Source organism: Rhinolophus ferrumequinum, chromosome 4 (genome assembly GCF_004115265.2).
Source record: "Rhinolophus ferrumequinum isolate MPI-CBG mRhiFer1 chromosome 4, mRhiFer1_v1.p, whole genome shotgun sequence".
NCBI lineage: Eukaryota > Metazoa > Chordata > Mammalia > Chiroptera > Rhinolophidae > Rhinolophus > Rhinolophus ferrumequinum.
Window position 1 is genome coordinate 8,273,049 of NC_046287.1, and position 14,938 is coordinate 8,287,986.

Sequence of the window (14,938 nt, forward strand, 5' to 3'; positions counted from 1 at the left end):
TGGTGTAAAACCGGACACACAGATCAATGCACCAGAATAGAAAGCCCAGAAATAAACCCATGCATATATGGTCAGTTAATTTACAACAAAGGAGCCATGAATATACAAAGGGAAAAGGACAGTCTCGCTAATAAATAGGGTGGGGAAAACAAAACAGCCACATGCAAAAGAATGAAACTGGACCACTGTCTTACACCATACACAAAATTAACTCAAAATGGATTAAAGACTTAAATGCAAGACTTGAAACCATAAAACTCCTGGAAGAAAACATAGGCAGGAAGCTCCTTGACATCAGCCTTCGTGATGATTTTTTGGATCTGACACCAAAACCAAAGGCCACAGAAGCAAAAATCAACAAGTGGGACTACATCAAATTAAAAAGGTTCTGCAGAGCAGAGGAAATTATCAACAAAATGAGAAGGTGGCATATGGAATGAGGAAAAATATTTATAAATCATATATCAGATATATAAAGAACTCATAAAACTCAATAGCAATAAAATAAAATAAATAACAATCTGATTTAATAATGGGCGGAAGATCTAAATGGACATTTTTCCAAAGACATACAAATGGCCAACGGGTACAAGAAAAGGTTCTCAACCTCACTAATCATCAGGGAAATGCGAATCAAAACCACAATGAGATATCACCTCACAATTGTAAAAAAGGCTATTAGAAAAAAGACAAGAAAAAACAATTTATTGTGAAGATGTGGAGAAAAGGGAACCTTTGTGCACTATTGGTGGGAATATAAATTGGTGCACCCACTATGGAAAACAATATGGAGGTTCCTCAAAAATTAAAAATACAACTACCATGTGATCCAGCAATTCCACTTCTGGGTATTTATTGAAGAAAATGAAAACCCTAATTCAAAAAGATATATACAGGGCCGGCCCAGTGGCTCAGGTGGTTAGAGCTCCATGCTCCTAACTCCGAAGGCTGCCAGTTCGATTCCCACATGGGTCAGTGGGCTCTCAACCACAAGGTTGTCAGTTCAATTCCTTGAGTCCCGCAAGGGATGGTGGGCAGTGCCCCCTGCAACTAAGATTGAACATGGCACCTTGAGCTGAGCTGCCTCCCGAATGGCTCAGTTGGTTGGTGCGCATCCTTTCAACCACAAGGTTGCCGGTTCAACTCCTGCAAGGGATGGTGGGCTGCGCCCCCCCTGCAACTAGTATTGGCAGCTGGAGCTGGAGCTGAGCTGCGCCCTCCACAACTAAGACTGAAAGGACAACAACTTGAAGCTGAATGGCACCCTCCACAACTAAGATTGAAAGAACAATAACTTGACTTGGAAAAAAGTCCTGGAAGTACACACTGTTCCCCAATAACGTGCTGTTCCTCTTCCCCAATTAAAAAAAAAAAAAAAGTTTCTTAAAAAAAAAAAGACACATACAGCAGAACTTACAATAGCTAAGATATGGAAATAACCTAAATGTGCATCAATGGATTTCTTTATTCATTCATGATTCACACTTAGGTTACGTCCATATCTTTGTAAATTATGCTGTATATATCTTTGTGCGTTAGCATTTTTGCATTTATATATGTGTGTTTGTGTGTGTGTGTGTGTATACACACATATATATAAATGCGATGTTATTCAGTCATAAAAAAGGATGAAATTTTGCCATTTGTAACATGGATGGACCTTGAGGGCATGATGCTAAACGAAATAAATGAGAGAGAAAAAGACAAATGCCACATGATATCACTTATATGTGGAATCTAAAAACAAACAACCAAAAAAACAAAACAAAACGCATAGAGAACATATTGGTGATTGCTAGAGGCAGGGAATGGGGGTTAGGCAATGTGGATCAAAACGTACAAACTTCCAGTTTTACAAGAAATAAGTACAGAATGGTGACTACCGTTAATAATACTGTATTGCATCTTTGAAAGTCCCTAAGAGAGTCAGCCTTAAAAGTCCTCATCACAAGAAAATAATTTGTAACAACTTATGCTGACACGTTAACTAGACTTATTTTGGTCATCATCATACAAGTATTAAATCATTATGCTGTACACCTGAAATTAATATGTGTCAATTATACTTCAGTAAGTTAAAAATAAAATAAAACAAAACTGAATAGAACAACAAAAAAGATACCTCAAAACTCCAAAAAGAAAAAAAATAAAAAGTCGCTGCGAACCCTGCATTAGTGAATACTGAACCACAGCTCCCCGGGGAAATGCAGTGTTCAACCTCCTGTGAGCCTTCCCGTCAACTGCCCAGCGCACAACCTTGTTTTATGCGTGTTTGTTTAATGCCTATTATTGATCCATTAACCCTGAACTTGCGGCCAGTAGCGCTATAACTCACAGCTGAAAGAAGCACAAGTATTTTTCTATAAGGCACACCTTTGCCTTCTAGCCTTTAGGCCTCTAGACAGCATTTCAGCACTCAGCTTGGCATCTTTCAAACACTGAGATCACCAACAGAAGGCACAAAAATGGGGAAAATGTCTCACATAGGTCACAAAAAAGACACTTGTTTACTGTGTGGGAAGGCAGGTTGTCACCGGGTTCAACTTCATCTGGGGACATGCGCATGAGGCAACTCAAATTTCCAGGCTGCTCTACACCTGAGTGTCAATGACCACAAAGCACCAGGAGTATCGCTTTTGGAGTTGGCAAATGAGCATACACATAATCCACAATAATGAAGATCCAGTATATAAAATGTTACGTACACGCATGTCGTATTATTACGTGAAAAACTATACTGAAAGTGCTGTTACAAAATCACGTCAGCAGGCTACACTAAAGGTTGCCAGACACCTGAAGACCTGACTTCTGACCTCACAGTGATGCAAAGGAGGCATTTCAATACTTGTCATTTGATGAATGTCATCACTGACATGGGCCATGTATTTTGTTTTATAATGTCAAAAGAAATTTCAATGGTTTCTGCATACAAAGCATTTCTAGCAGACATACTTATACTGTCTCGGGCTGAAAGACAGGATACATTTTATCAACCAAGTTACTATTACCGTGTTTCCCGGAAAATAAGACCTAGCCGGACCATCAGCTCTAACGCGGACCATCAGCTCTAACGCGTCTTTTGGAGCAAAAATTAATACAAGACCCGGTCCTATATTATATTATCTAAGACTCAGTCCTGTATTATATAAGACCCGGTCCTATATTATATTATATTATATAAGACCCGGTTGGTAAAATTTGCCAGATTTGTAAATAGAATAATAATGGGTTTTAAGAGGAACTTACCTTAAATTGACCTAGGTTTTTGCTTTGTTTCTTTAATAAATTAAATATAAACTTAAGATTTTTGGTACTAAAAAGCCTTGGCTATTGGTAGCATTGCTAAAACTTATTTGAACAAAAATACTTAACAAATTATAGTGTATTGACAGAATACTACCGTGTTTCTCCCAAAATAAGACCTAGCCAGACCATCAGCTCTAATGCGTCTTTTGAAGCAAAAATTAATATAAGACCTGGACTTATTTTAATGTAATATAAGACCCAGTTTTATATAAGACTGCGTATAATATAATATAATACCGGGTATAATATAATACAATACCGGGTCTTATATAATATAGGACCAGGTCTTATATAATATATGACACGGCTTTAGAGGCCAGGAAACATCACTCACATCCATATTCCAGTTACACAGCCCCACCTACGTATCTTCAAGGAAGACATGAAGTCTAACGGTGGGCTGGGAAGAACAGGGGAGACCCAGATATTGATGGCACTGCATTTTCTGTAACGTAAGTGGCATGGCCAAGGTCATTTAATAGTACACGAAAGAGCTGGGAAGCAAACCCAACACTACCTATGTACTCCAAGGAACCTTGCTGTGCTCTGCTGCTTCTCATTTCATTCCACGGAATCCAACCCCCAGTTTTAGCATTTCTCCAAACGATGACAATGGATGGTTATGGAGTGTTTGTGTGTGTGTATTTTTCTTCTATCTTTTATTATCTGTCCTTCAGTTCCCCTTTTCAAATCAGTGGTTTTGCCTTCTGAAGTGCATACCTAAAATTTGGGGAGCCGTCTTTAGCCCCTCCGATGCTATAGAATGCATGAACCCCAGGCTAAGAACTCTTCTCTGTAGTACTTTACTCTGACACGGTTAACTTTCTTCCCACTTCCGACCTGCTCCCCACACTCTCACCCCTACTTCAGCCCCACTGACCTCTCCTTGTGGCAGTTTCTGTCTTTCAGTCTTTGCAGGTGCTGTTCCTTCTGCCTAAACTGCTTGTCCCCCAGAGGTCCACATGGCCCATTCCCTCAAGATCACTGCTCAGAGGTCACCTTCTCAGGAAGCCCTTGCCCTTCCCAACTCCTGCCAACTCCCATTTATGCTTATTTTTCTCTCTAGCACTTCTCACCTTCTAATACAGTATGCATTTTACATATTTATGAATTGACAAATTCTCCTTGCATTCAAACGTGGGCTCCGTGAGAGCAGAAGTTTTCGTCTATTTTGTTTTTCTTTGCAGCTCTACCCCTGCCACCTATGACAGCGCTTGGAACACCACAAACAGCCTTCTGAATGCACGGAAGGGCCGCGAAGGGGCACAAATGAGAAGGAGCACACAGGTGCACAGCGCGTGATGCTCTGGTTCTGAAGCGGATCCACTCGAGGTACTGTTTGCTTCACACACTACAGATTCTTCACACTACACACACTACATGTTCATACACACCATATTATAACATAATGTTAAAGTACTACATGAGTCTGTACGAATAATCCAACTCAAAACAATCTGCCTGCTGAGGTACACCCCCTGGCACCTTTTCTTATCTAAACCAAATAGTCAGCTGGAGAAAGCTGGTCCCCAAAAATGTCATTTTCATTCCTTCGCTAATTAAAACTAAATTTTACTCCTAGTTTTTCTTCAACTCTGCTTAATAGGCCAAGTGGAAATTACATCATTCTTTTTAACGCTGTACCATGACCTTTTAAAAATAGCATCTTACCTTATGGAAGTGAAACTAACAGTTGTCTTTGAAAACCTACTTGAGGAGTTAAGATACCTATACGTGTTTCTTCTAAATTTGTCTTTCTAAACATGTTTTCAAAGTAATTCCATGATTTTGCTAACAGTCATTAAAATTAATATAAATTTCAGCTGAAATTTTTTATTCCAAAATTCACTTTTCAAACATAGACTTGTAAACATGTCACACACAAAAAACATGGGATTTGCGTGCAAAAAGGCATTCTGAAACCTAAAACACTGGTGAAAGGCAGGCTCACAGATTAAACAAATTAATAAAGGGCAGGGCAGGAAGGAGGAAGAAGGGGAGGGAAGGAGAAGGGGAATTCAAGGGAAAAGAGGGGGTGGAGGGGGAGAGGCAGAGATGTGAGGACAGAGCCTGCATACATGCAAAGTTGCACATGTAACATGTAAAGTTTCAAAACCCAAGAAGCTTATGGCACTCCTGAAAGAAAGCATTTGGAGCCCATGCCCTGTACCCACTGTGCCAAGGACTAGTGGTACAGCAGTTAGAAGTCCTGCTTTTGGGTTCCAGCCCTGCCGTTTACTCAGCAGATACTCAAACTCGGTCTCAGTTTTAACATTGGTAAAATTCAGATAATTTTATGCAATTGTTAAATAAGGTCAGGTATTACGAAGCTGCTGTGTAAACGATAAAATGCTAAGTACAAAAGTATTTTTAAATTTCTAACATAAATGCTCCAAGCTTACATAAAAAAGATTTATTGTGCTAAATTACATTCTGGTGGTTTGAAAATGTCCTGGTTATCAAGTGGCACAGTAAGAAGTTTAGAGATTCCAGCTCCACATGTGATAAAGTTAATCTTATTTCCCTAATATAAAACAAGAACCTAAACAAGTTTTCTAAATACCTTCATAACAAAAAGCACAGAGAGAGGAAATTATTACCATATATGTTTGTTGGAAAAAACTGAGCAACAATCTAAAGTAGAAACAATGTACATGGAATCCTAAATTCAAGCTCTTACCAATAAAGTTATTGATATTGTTAAGTCACTTAACCAAATCAAAAATACAAATGTGTTTTCAAGTAAGTAAAAAGAGAAAAATATTTGGTACCCAACAAGACCAAACAAATTTGCCAAGAGAAAACGTAACATGTCATGGTCTTTTTTAAAGATCTATTTTTAGACATAAAACAAACTCTCTTTAATTAAAACCTTTGCTTATAAACACATTTCCTGAGTAAGTAAAGCCTAACAAATCCAATATGAGGGAAACACTGCACCCTGGAAACAGAAAGGAGCCCAGAGTCATTTACAATAGTAGTTTCATATAACCTTTCATCACTCCCACCACAACAGCAAACATGTGACCTTAAACTAAGTGAAAGCTTTCTAAATTTAGATACTTCCAAATAATGCATCTTAAGTTATATGTAAAGGTTCAGTAAATTATTTATTATGTCTATCTCTAATAATGGGATACCATGCTTAACTTGTAATCAAAATGGAAAGAAAGCTGTTATACCATATATTACTGTACCAAGACTCAAAGTTTCCAGTCTATATTTAGTTCACATTAAAATGGAAGCAAAGACGCAAACCAAGCTAAAAATAAAATGTTCTACAAAGACGAGATTTTTAAATGGATTGAATTCTAGCTTTATTTGGTCCCTTAAATCCTGATGGTATTTAGCAGCACCTTAACTTCACAAGCTTTGCAAACCTACTTTTCCATCATCCAGAATGGGGTCAACAACCTGAGGCCCACAAGCCAAGCCCACGAGCCATTCCCTCCTGGCACCTAAATTTGTACAGCCACACGCTAAGAAGGTTTTTTACATCTTTAAATGGCTTTTTAAAAAAGAATATTTCTTAACACATGAAAATTTTATGAATTCAAATTTTAGTGTCCTTAAATTAAGTTTTATTGTAATATCGCCACACTTAAGTATTATCTGTGGCTGCTTTTACACTCTAACAATAGAGATTAGTGATTTTGACACAGACTTTATGGCCCACAAAGTTGAAAATATTTACTATCTGGCCCTGCACAGAAAAAGTTAGCTAACTTCTGCCCTAGATGAATATTAATTATTCTTGTTATTCAAGATATCTTCCTGTTCATCACCTATCAAAATGTAAAAAGTTCCTACTTGCCTCTCACATCATATTGAGTTTCTGAACAAAAAACTTGTCAATATTACTTTGTTCTCATTTCTTAACAATCTTCTGGCCATGTTTCCGTTTCTCGTCCTATTTGGATCATTGCCCAATCCAGTGTTCCCATCCAGAACTGGGGGTAAAAGTTTTAAATAATACTTTCTAATCTATGCAGTTTCTGTTTTAAATGCTGGCTGTGAGCCAACATGACCCCCTAATGGGCTGCCACCTACAATCTGAAAAAGGCGGGGCAAGTCTTCCCTAATCTACTGTACCTACAGTTTATGGTAAAAGATAATGCTTTAATTGCACAAATTGCATCTCATAAAGCAGTGAAAACTACAAATCAATATTTCCATATACTGACTTATCATCATAAAGGTACAAGAGTTTATTTAATGCATCCTTCATGTTAAATTAAAACCAAGATACTAACTGAAAAATGTGGTGATTGTTCTTAATGAGCTTAATGAGATGTCTTAATCTAGAAACAATGTTACAAAGTTCTGAGTAGCTTTCCACTGTTTAGGTATATTTTACCTAAATTTAGAGATTCATTCATGGACATTCAAAATTAACTGTAGGAAAACATATACATGTCAAAAAAGGGAGACGATTAATAAACTCAGTTAAAGGGTATTTTTGATACATGAAGCTTCAAGACCTTGGCAGAGATGATTCAAAGTCAGAAAAAGTCACCGAGATGGTTCCCATTTGTTTATAACCGTTTTTGGTTTACGACCGGTGAACATTCCTAGTCGATAAACCCGACCAACGTTCCTCCAGCCATTCCCTGCAAGGTGAAAGGCTGCAGCATTCATGGGTGAACAGAAAACCAGCAAAGCCTCCTTCACACTCATGTTCAAAACCATGAGTTTGTATTAGTGTTGTTTCAGAATGTCTCATTCTCAGAAAATACCTATGAACCTCTCCACAACAGTAAATCTGAATGTAAAAATCAACCTCCTCCTTCAGACAGGATTAAGGCTTCAGGAGTAATAGCCAACGGGAAAGAGAGAGAAAGAGATGACAAGGTGCAGCTCCCTTTGGCCTCCCCACAGCAGCACTATTTCCACTTGTGTATATAAGTGATTTCTTTTTCCTTCGGGGAAATAGAGGCGGCCATAAAATGATCCAGTGTTTAGCACCTGGGTGAGATTTCAGATGAGACTACCTGAAATTTCACTAAGGTGATACAGAGAAAGGAATAAATTGAAAAACAGAGAAAGATAAAAATAGTATAGAAGACTCCAAGGACAAAGAAACCAAGGAAAAATTGGAAAATGAAAAGAGTATATAATATGGGGATGCTAGGACAGCATTAGAACGTACATGAGGATTTTATTAACCACGCTAATTTTAAAAGCACGCCAGTCTTATTCTTTACTTAAAAAGTCATCACATCCACTGCAAAAAAACCAAGATCAGTGTTGTGCTACAATAATCCATATTTCCTTCCATAGAGAACTGGTTAATTAAATGATGACATACCACGTTAGGTTGAACCATATGAAACTTTCCTTTTCACCATTTTTTCCAGTTTTATTCAGATATAATTGATAAAGAAAATTATATATACCTAAAGGATACAACATGGTAATTTGATAGACATATACCTTGTCAAATGATTACCACAATTAATTAACATATACATCATTTCACAGTTACCTTTTTTTGTGTGTGAAAATGCTTAAGATCTATTAGTAAATTTCAAGAAGACAATGCAGTATTATTAACTATAGTCAATATGGTGTACATTAGATCTCCAGAACTTATTCATCTTATGACTCAAAGTGTGTACCCTTTTACCAACACCTCCCCATTTCCCCCACCTCCCAGCCCCTGGCAACTACCGTTCTGCTTTCGACCATTTTTGACATACTGACATAGCAACTGCACTTAGTTCAACCTAATATAACGGAATACTCTGCCATCATTAAAAACAATAAGAGAGATACATATGTCCCATTAGGGAAATGATCTCCATATTACATTTCCAAACAAACAAGATACAACATGTGTACAGAATGCTCCCAGTAGTATTTTTTGAAGAAATATATGTATGTGCATAAACATTTTCTGGAAGCACACCAAGAAAATGTCAACAGAGACTAGAAGGTCTGGGATGAGAGGGAGATTACTTTTCACTGGATACTCTCCCATATCCTCTCACACCAGTTGAATGTCTTATTACATTGCATGTATTACTTTTTCAGTGAAGAAAAGTCCGGATACTTTTCAAATGCCACAATTAACTTTCTGTACTAACATTCAAATTATTTAAAATACTAACCAGTATTTACAATAAAGGACACTTGAAATAAGTTAATTACTTAAATAAAGGGCCTTTTGTCACTCCAAAGCTAAACTGGATACCAAACAGCTTTGTGATCCTAAGGATCTTAAAGGAAACTAAAGTAAGCACTATGTTTTAGCAATTCTACTCATATATATATATATATATATATATATATATATATAACATTATATGTATGTAATATGTACAGTCATTCAAGAAATATTTTTTCCTCTATGTGTAACATACTCTGCTGTATGCCCTCTGTATATCTATGCATAAATACTTTATAAAGAGCACATATCCACATGCATATGTAGGCATGTGGATATGTGTGTATGCCAGACTGCTACGCAACCAGGATCAAAGATGCCACCAGTGACCACAACCTGTCAGACCTGATGGCCTCCTGGTCCATCTTCAGGATGTAGGAGCAAGAACTGTCACTGCTGTCTTGAAAACCACTAGGCCTTGTGGGGGTCCTGGGGCCCCTTCACCAGGCTCTCCCATCTTACATACGTATGGAGGGGATCGAGCGGATACACATCTTTCTTTAAAGATGGTTACCCTTAACTCTTACCCCAATCATAAATGAAAAATGGGAACCAATATTAAATTTAGCAGTTCTCATTCTGTGAATTCTCTCACTGACCCTCGCCCTCTTCGGTAAGAATCAGTATATGTGCTAAGGAGATTTAACTAATGAAACCTGTACTGTATGTGAACAGTCTGGACTGGGGGTGGGGGCAGGCAGGGAGGCTGAGGCTCATTGGTCTCAGCCATTTTAGGCCCTGATCTCAGGTGGCCCCATATGAAAATGCTAATGAACGTATATGCACTTATACAAGCTAAAGTAAAATGGAGAGTTTCTGAAATTCAGTACATCTTGGGAACCTTAAGGAACACTTCATGTAATGGTCTCTAATCTAGAACCATGGCAAAATGTGCCCAATGTTTTCATTAGAAACTTAAATGGAAAACTAACACTAAATGTGCTTTTTGAATTTCCTCTGAGTCTCAATAAACATGCTTAGCCCAACCATAGATAATATCAAATTTAAAGAGTATAATCTTAGCTATTATCATGCGTTCATGAAATCTACAAATTTTAGCGTTACTCCTGACAAACTTATTGTTTGACTTTACTCAATTCAAATTAGAGCCATTTCTAAGTGTTCTCTCAAATCACCGAAATTTACTAGTTAATCCTGGTATAAGTATGCATGGGATTTTAACCATTTCATATGAATGTACAAAATATACCATTTTTTAACACCTTTTTGCCCATTAAGTTTTATGAACTTCTTTAAAATTAAAATTTCAATTGTTAAAGTCACTTTCTGGAACATCCCTATCTTGTTTTGCCTTAATCTTCTAGAAACACATTAAACCCCATATCCTTAATTTATCATAAATTCTATAAAATTCAAAAATGTCACTATTAAAAGCAGTTACAAGATGTGCCCCTAAAAAACAATGACTAAAGCAATAATCCCTGAGTCTTTACTAACTGCAATCTTGTTAACGGTTCTGTGTGCTTACACCTTTATTTCAGAAAATAAGGAGGCAGGCTAACACAAACATGAATCCAAAGGCATATAATTAAAGTTCTGTTTTTATACTGGGGGTCTACAGACTTAGAAAAACAAATTCTCATAAAGAACAGGTATAGAATAAGTTAACTTTTGCAAATTAATTTTTAAAGAGAGCACACAAACCTAATGATTTTATTAGTTCCCTTTTTCAAATTCCTCATTAAAGGCTCCCAGTGATAACCGACTTTCCGTGGGATGGTTTTTAAACTACGATGAAAATTAGAACATAGAACTAATCTTTCAGTTATAAGCATTTGTTCACCATCAAATGAAAACTCAAACTTTGAGCCTTCACAGGTCAGCAGTACCTGCTACCTAAATGAGGGTAAAACAGCATGCTAATCTCCATGAAGTACAAAGACGTTCCTTTTCATTACTAAAAATAACCCTGGGTGTGTAAGATCGGAACTGGGCGCTTAGCGAGAAACAAGGGGAAGCCCGGCCTGCCCTTTGCGCCGCGGGGTGAGGATAACCGCCAGCATCGTTTGGCGCTGGCGTGGCCCCCACCCCCGGCTTCTGCCTTCCCAACGGCAGCAGGAGGCCAAGGGACTGTCTGGTGTCACCTGCCCACCCACCTCTCACTCTGAATGGGTCAGGGGAGAGCCAGGCTGCTGCCCGCGAGAAGGGAAAGTGGCGGGGCACCGCAGCCCCTCTGGTCGACCAGCCCTCCTCTCCCTGCGCAACGTACACCCTCTACCCAAGCCCTGCACGGCTGGGAGGACAAACAAGCCACGCCTTCTAAGTGCCCTGAGTGGGAACTCTCAACAGCGCCTCAGCTTTTTCCCACGCTCCCGCCGAGCCGCTGGTTCGCTTCTCGTCCTCCTCTGCGGGCCGAGCTCCCCGGGAGCCGACCCCGGCGGCCTCCCGCGCGCGGCCGGGCATCCCTGCCCGCGGCGCCGCGGCCCCGCTCCCAGGCCCCGCCCCCGGCCCGGCCCCGCCCCACCTCGGCCCTCCACGCTCCCGGGACCGTCGGGCGCGCTCCCTGCGCCCCAGGCGCCCTCTCTCTGCTCCGGGTGCTGCCGCCTCCCGCCTTCCACGCCCCACTCAGACCCGCCTCACCTTGGTCCGGATCTGCCCCGACGTGGACACTTTGCGGATCAGTTTCTGGGGTCCTTCTTGCTCTGCTTCGCTGTCGGACGAATCCTCTCCGGGCCCCGCCGATGCAGCGGCGGGGGTGACCGCGGCGCCGGCCCCGGCGGCCGCTCCTCCCGCGGCCCCCGGTGGGTGGTGCTGGCCGCCGGCCCCAGCCATCCTCTCGGACTCCTGCGGGGACACAGCACCGCCCGGCGGGGGCGGCGGCGGCCGTCAGTGGGGGGGCTCTGCCCGAGCCGGGCCGGGAGCCCCGCGCCTCGCAGCCGCCGCCATCTTCCGCTCCTCCAACGGCCCCCGCGGGGCAGGGTCTCCGGGATCGGGCCCCCCCGGGCTCCTCCGCGCGGCTCGGGCCAGAGCGGCGGACGCGGTGGTCACAATGGACATGGAGCCCGGCCGTTCTGGGACCCCTGCGCACCTACCTTGGGATGGTATAGGGGTCCTGACCCAGAATGCGACCAGCGCGGGACGAGAAGATGGGAGTGACAAAGAACGGGATAACCTCCAACTTCCTCTAAGGCCTGGGGTCCCCAGGATGGACAGGGAAGACGAGAAACCTCCGCGGCCATCCCTCGCAGACCCGGCAGTGGCCATGCTCCCGCCTTCGGCTCACTGGCAGCAGGGGCAAGAGGGCCCCTGGGGTAGAAAGGGAGCCCAGGGTTTCCTCTCGACTCCCTGGGGTGCACCCCGCCACCTCTCGGACCCGGAATCGCTCCTGGGAGGCTTGGGCCTCTCCGCACAGATCCCCCAATAAAAGTGCCCTCTGCCCCCGAGACAGATGAGCGCTGCCCGGCTCTGTCTCAAGACCCCCCAGCCTTTCCCCGACGACCCATACCTCTCCCGCCCCCGCCTGGGGTTCGGGTCCTTCCTGCGCTCCCAACCTTGGCGTTCAGTTTCTGGCCCACCCCCACCCCCATCCGGCGCACACGGAAGAGAAGAGCATTTTCCGGGAGGTTCCACTCGGCTCTGGGAACTTTTCGTTCAGAAAGAGCGATTCCTTTGGCTAACAGGAAACTGGGAAGGGCGTGGAGAGAGCGCAGAAACAAGAGAGGACACGCAGCCCAAGACGACAGAATGCAAAATAAAGGTCTAAGCTGAAGCGCTAACCGAGACTGCCTGGAAGAAAACAATGCTCTGGAGCCCTGTGAATATCAGTGCCCGAGCACGAAAACACTGGAAGTCCTGGGAGAGCCACTCCCTAACCCGGCCTAGAGTAGGAGGAAATGGGATCAACAGGCAGCAGCCACCGCTCGCAACTCGTCTGCAGCGAGCTTGTTAAGCGGACACTTGAGTATCAGCAGCCTCGCGGCGGGTCGTGCACGCACAGCGTGCAAGAACGCGTGCAGGTGTGGGAGGGCTTGAGGGAGAAGATACTAAAATGACAGATTCCTCTTGTTATCCAGAGAACTCCAAACTGGTGTTAGCTCAATTTTTAAGTACTGCAAAAAAGGTCTCTGCCAGACGGTGGAGTCCCTTTACACTTTCTGGAAAGGAATCGCTTTAGGGTGTTCGTGCCTTTCAGGATCCATTCGTACGTTCTCAGTTGACATGACCTTTTAAGGGTCCTCCAAACTAAGAATCTGCTGGGGTTTTTTTTAGTTGCAATCTTATTCTCATTAATGATTGTCAGGACTAACAGTTCTAAAAGATTTGCAATCCAATACTTTATATCCACGTTGTAGATTAAATTCACTAAAATGTAAAATATACTGGTTAGTTTGAATCTTCAAAGAGCATATTGCTGCCATGTATTACCAATTGACAGACGCTACCTCTCCAGCCTCAGCTGTCTTCTATAGGAAGGGAAGGAGTTGGGCAAAATAAATTAAAAGAGCCCTATAGCTCGGCAATATGTAACTCTATATCTACAAAGAACATATTGCTATGAGGGGAATTCTTTAAGAGAAAAAAAGAACTAATCAAAACAGTGGCCTTGATCCTAAACTAGCTGTTTGGTCCAATGGTTCTGCAATGTACACAAGAACACCTACCGTGTTTCCCGGAAAATAAGACCTAGCCAGAGGGGTCTTTATAATATAATACCAGGTCTTATATTAATGTTTGCTCCAAAAGACACATTAGAGCTGATTGTCTGGCTAGGTCTTATTTTCGGGGAAACATGGTAGTAAAGGGCCTTTTGAAAGAATAAACCTAGTTCAGACCTCTTTTAATATAAAAAAAGCGAGGCCCCAAATCACCAACTGAGACCAAAGTCAAATCACGCGATTACTATTCTAATGCTCTATGCACTCTACCACACTTCGTATATAACAAAAGTTAGTCTTTCAATTATCATGTTTCTATTCACACTTCAGGTTTTTAAGTCTTATATGGGAACATTTTCCAGAATCCAGGCAGAGTGATTAAGCTGAAAGGCATTGTTTAATGCCCATGCCTATTCATTCTGTGATCTTAAGAAGAGGACTGAATATATTTCTCACTCTGATTCAAACAGTGATTGCTTAAAGATACTTTAAAATAGTTTCAAGTGCAAGAGCTGGGCAATTAATACCTCAAAGTAAAGGTCTTCATTACCTCATAAAAATTGAACCTTACAGCAGTTATCCCTGCTCTTCAAGGATTCCTCTAACAACTTCTAAAATTTCGTTGTGACTTGGAAAGCACAGCGAGTCTTAGCCTGCTCCACAATGTTCCTGGTACACACAACGCTCAGAGTGAAAATACTGTGTAGGCAAATGAAGGAATGTCATTTCCTACAAAAGGCAGCTCATGAAAACCCCTTTCTTCTTCTTCAATCATCTCTACTGAGGAGACTGTTTCAAGTAATCTCTGTGGTACCTGACCCACTAGCTTCTTCGCAGGTCTTATGTGTAA

At 41.5% G+C, this 14,938-nt stretch overlaps 1 protein-coding gene across 3 annotated transcripts in view; it reads right to left on the bottom strand.

The window, feature by feature from the left end:
* The window catches only part of DGKH (diacylglycerol kinase eta), a 163,069-nt gene extending 148,958 nt beyond the window's left edge, over positions 1 to 14,111 (bottom strand). The window contains exons 1-2 of one of the 3 annotated variants that reach the window (XM_033104430.1): positions 12,939 to 14,111; positions 12,074 to 12,277 (exon numbers count right to left, since the gene is read on the bottom strand). In XM_033104430.1, the coding sequence (XP_032960321.1) occupies positions 12,074 to 12,265 (192 nt within the window). In that variant the 5' untranslated portion in view covers positions 12,266 to 12,277; positions 12,939 to 14,111. Of the gene's footprint in view, positions 1 to 12,073; positions 12,281 to 12,938 lie in introns of those variants that run through there. The other 2 variants (XM_033104431.1, XM_033104432.1) reach the window with 2 other exon arrangements.
* Between the last annotated feature and the right edge of the window lie 827 nt (positions 14,112 to 14,938).